A 2,347-nucleotide genomic window follows, 5' to 3' on the forward strand; every position below is an offset into this window, starting at 1 on the left:
GACATTGATGATTTTTAATCCAATTTTTTTTTAAAACTCATTTTGCTTTTTAAAGGATACTGATGATAAAAATGTTATGAAATTAAATTCAACCATTGCTATATTACAAATCAGTCATAATATGAATTCATATTAAATTATATTTCTTTTCAAAGTGAATAAATTTCATCATATACATATTTACAATATTTTACACATGTAATACAATATTTTACCATGTAATATATACTGAACAAAAAAAGAAACGCATAATCAGAATAATTTGAAATTCTAAGTTTTCAGTTTAAACCTTGTATTAATGTAAGCGATTTTAGAGTGTGTTGTGATAAAAATCAATGTTGCAAATTGAAAAGTCAAGTTGAGGTCATTTTCATTGCCCCCAAATTCAAGGGGCATAACAATATTGACTGTGCAAAGTCTCACTGTTAGTGGGTTTCCAATGTACGGATATCGTGGGGGAATATCATCTCATTTTAGTCTCATGCGAACATTTTATGCATTTTTATGCTGATTTTTTCATCCAGCAATTGTAGCAGCAGTTTTTACAGCAAGTTCTGAATCGCATGAAGTGATGAAGGGGTGGGGGGTCTGACGGTCCTACCTGGTTGTGGTTACCTGCGAATGGCCAGATAGTGGTCTTCAGACGTTAGGTTTAAGGTTACAAAGCCCATTGATTTATTTCAAATACAGTTGCAACTTCCTGTTGCGTAGCTACATTTAGTATCATCGTTAGCCTGGTTGTATTTATCTTTGTTTGGGCGTGGCATTGCAGTATTAACACTGCAATCAAATCTTAAATATGGGTTTAATAGAAGTGTTAAAAGTTTCTCTAAATCCAAAATATCAATGAAAATAGACATCTGATTTAGAAGAAATCATGAAAAACACTACTTTCATAAACATGTTTAATCAAGGGAGATAATTCAACACTTGGGTTTTAAAACCCCATGTTGTACTTTAAATAGGTCACAGGTAACCAATGATATAAAAAATAGTTGTTTCATGTACATTTTAAAAATTTCTTTGACGAGTAAAACAATATGCGTTTCTTTTTTTGTTGAGTATATATATACTTGTTTTGTAGCAAAACCTTTGATAAATATTGATGTAGGGGGAAATTTTGGGACTGTCCAAAAGAAAATAACAAATTCAGAGATTCTGAAACTATTTCCATCAACAATGACCTTTACTCAATGCTTAGAAAGTATGAGTGATGAAACCCGCCAACAGTTTTCAAATGTAGATAGGAAGGGGTTACAAACAAAAATTTCAAGGACAGCAAAGAAAAGCGGAGAGTTAAAAAGAAACAAAAATGAAGAGGAGTTAGCTGTCTATTTACAGTTTGATTTCATTCTTCCTCTCTCCAGAAAAGACCCCTCAAACTTTGGAGTTGTTGATGATGTCAAAAAAGAAAAACTAAATATTTTAACCACAAAAACAAAAGAGGTTGTCACTGAAAATCGCTCCCTTAAAAGAGACATCCAAAGCATTGAAGAAGAATATTCAATTTTAGAAACACAAATCACTAGAGCTGAAACAAAAGTCAACATCCTGCTATCATTACTGGAAGAAACAACAAGAAAAAATGAGGAATCTCTTAAATCTTCCAGAAGTGTAGAACAAATCAAACTAAGAAGCCAAGAGTGGGAAAATAAGTACAATAAATTATCAGACAAGTTAGAAGACACATTGAAAGAACTGAAGGAGAAAAAGGATAAACTTGAGTCAGTTACAAGAAATTCAACAAAAAAACTGAAGAGAAGAGACACAAAAATTGCTGAACAAAGTGATGATTTGAAAATAAGTGAGAGAGAATTGGCTTCAAAGTCAATGGAATGTGAGAAAAAAACTACAGAGCTAGAGCAAATGAGAAAAGAAAAGAGAAATTTACTTAAAAGTTTGTAGGTTAAGATCAAGAAGTAAGTCAAAAGATCAAGATAGAATGTCTGAAAAGTTGATGAGTGAGGTTGAAGATTTGAAAAGAGAAATTTCTATCAAAGAACGCAAAATTCTAGAGTTGGAGGACATTATTAATTGCATTGACAATGAAGTCATTCAGACTTTTCATGAAAGTAAGTATACCAATGAAATTAGAGAAACAATTATGACCCTTGTTACAGAGTTTGGGGTGAGCCAAAAAAAAGTCAATGGGGTAATTGAAACTGTTTTAAAAAAACCTCACAGGCAAGTCTTTATCAAGTTTGCCAAGTACCGGTGTTAAGTCGAGACTTTTGTCAGAGGTTAAGCGCATTGCTCAGTTGCAAGTTGCTGAGGCAATGCTCAAAGATGCAGAACAAAATGAAAATAACCTAGAGGGTAACTGCCTTCATCAAGATGGCACATCTAA

General features: G+C 32.5%; 1 protein-coding gene across 1 annotated transcript; it reads left to right on the forward strand.

Moving 5' to 3' along the window:
• The first annotated feature begins 1,206 nt into the window (after window positions 1-1,206).
• Window positions 1,207-1,905, forward strand: LOC134242326 (uncharacterized). Its single transcript, XM_062724401.1, has one exon. The coding sequence runs from the start codon at window positions 1,207-1,209 to the stop codon at window positions 1,903-1,905; it is 699 nt and encodes a 232-aa protein (XP_062580385.1).
• Window positions 1,906-2,347: the final 442 nt, after the last annotated feature.

Source organism: Saccostrea cucullata, unplaced genomic scaffold (genome assembly GCF_032062105.1).
Source record: "Saccostrea cucullata isolate Sc308-1 unplaced genomic scaffold, CSIRO_AGI_Scuc_v1 ctg2600, whole genome shotgun sequence".
Lineage (NCBI taxonomy): Eukaryota > Metazoa > Mollusca > Bivalvia > Ostreida > Ostreidae > Saccostrea > Saccostrea cuccullata.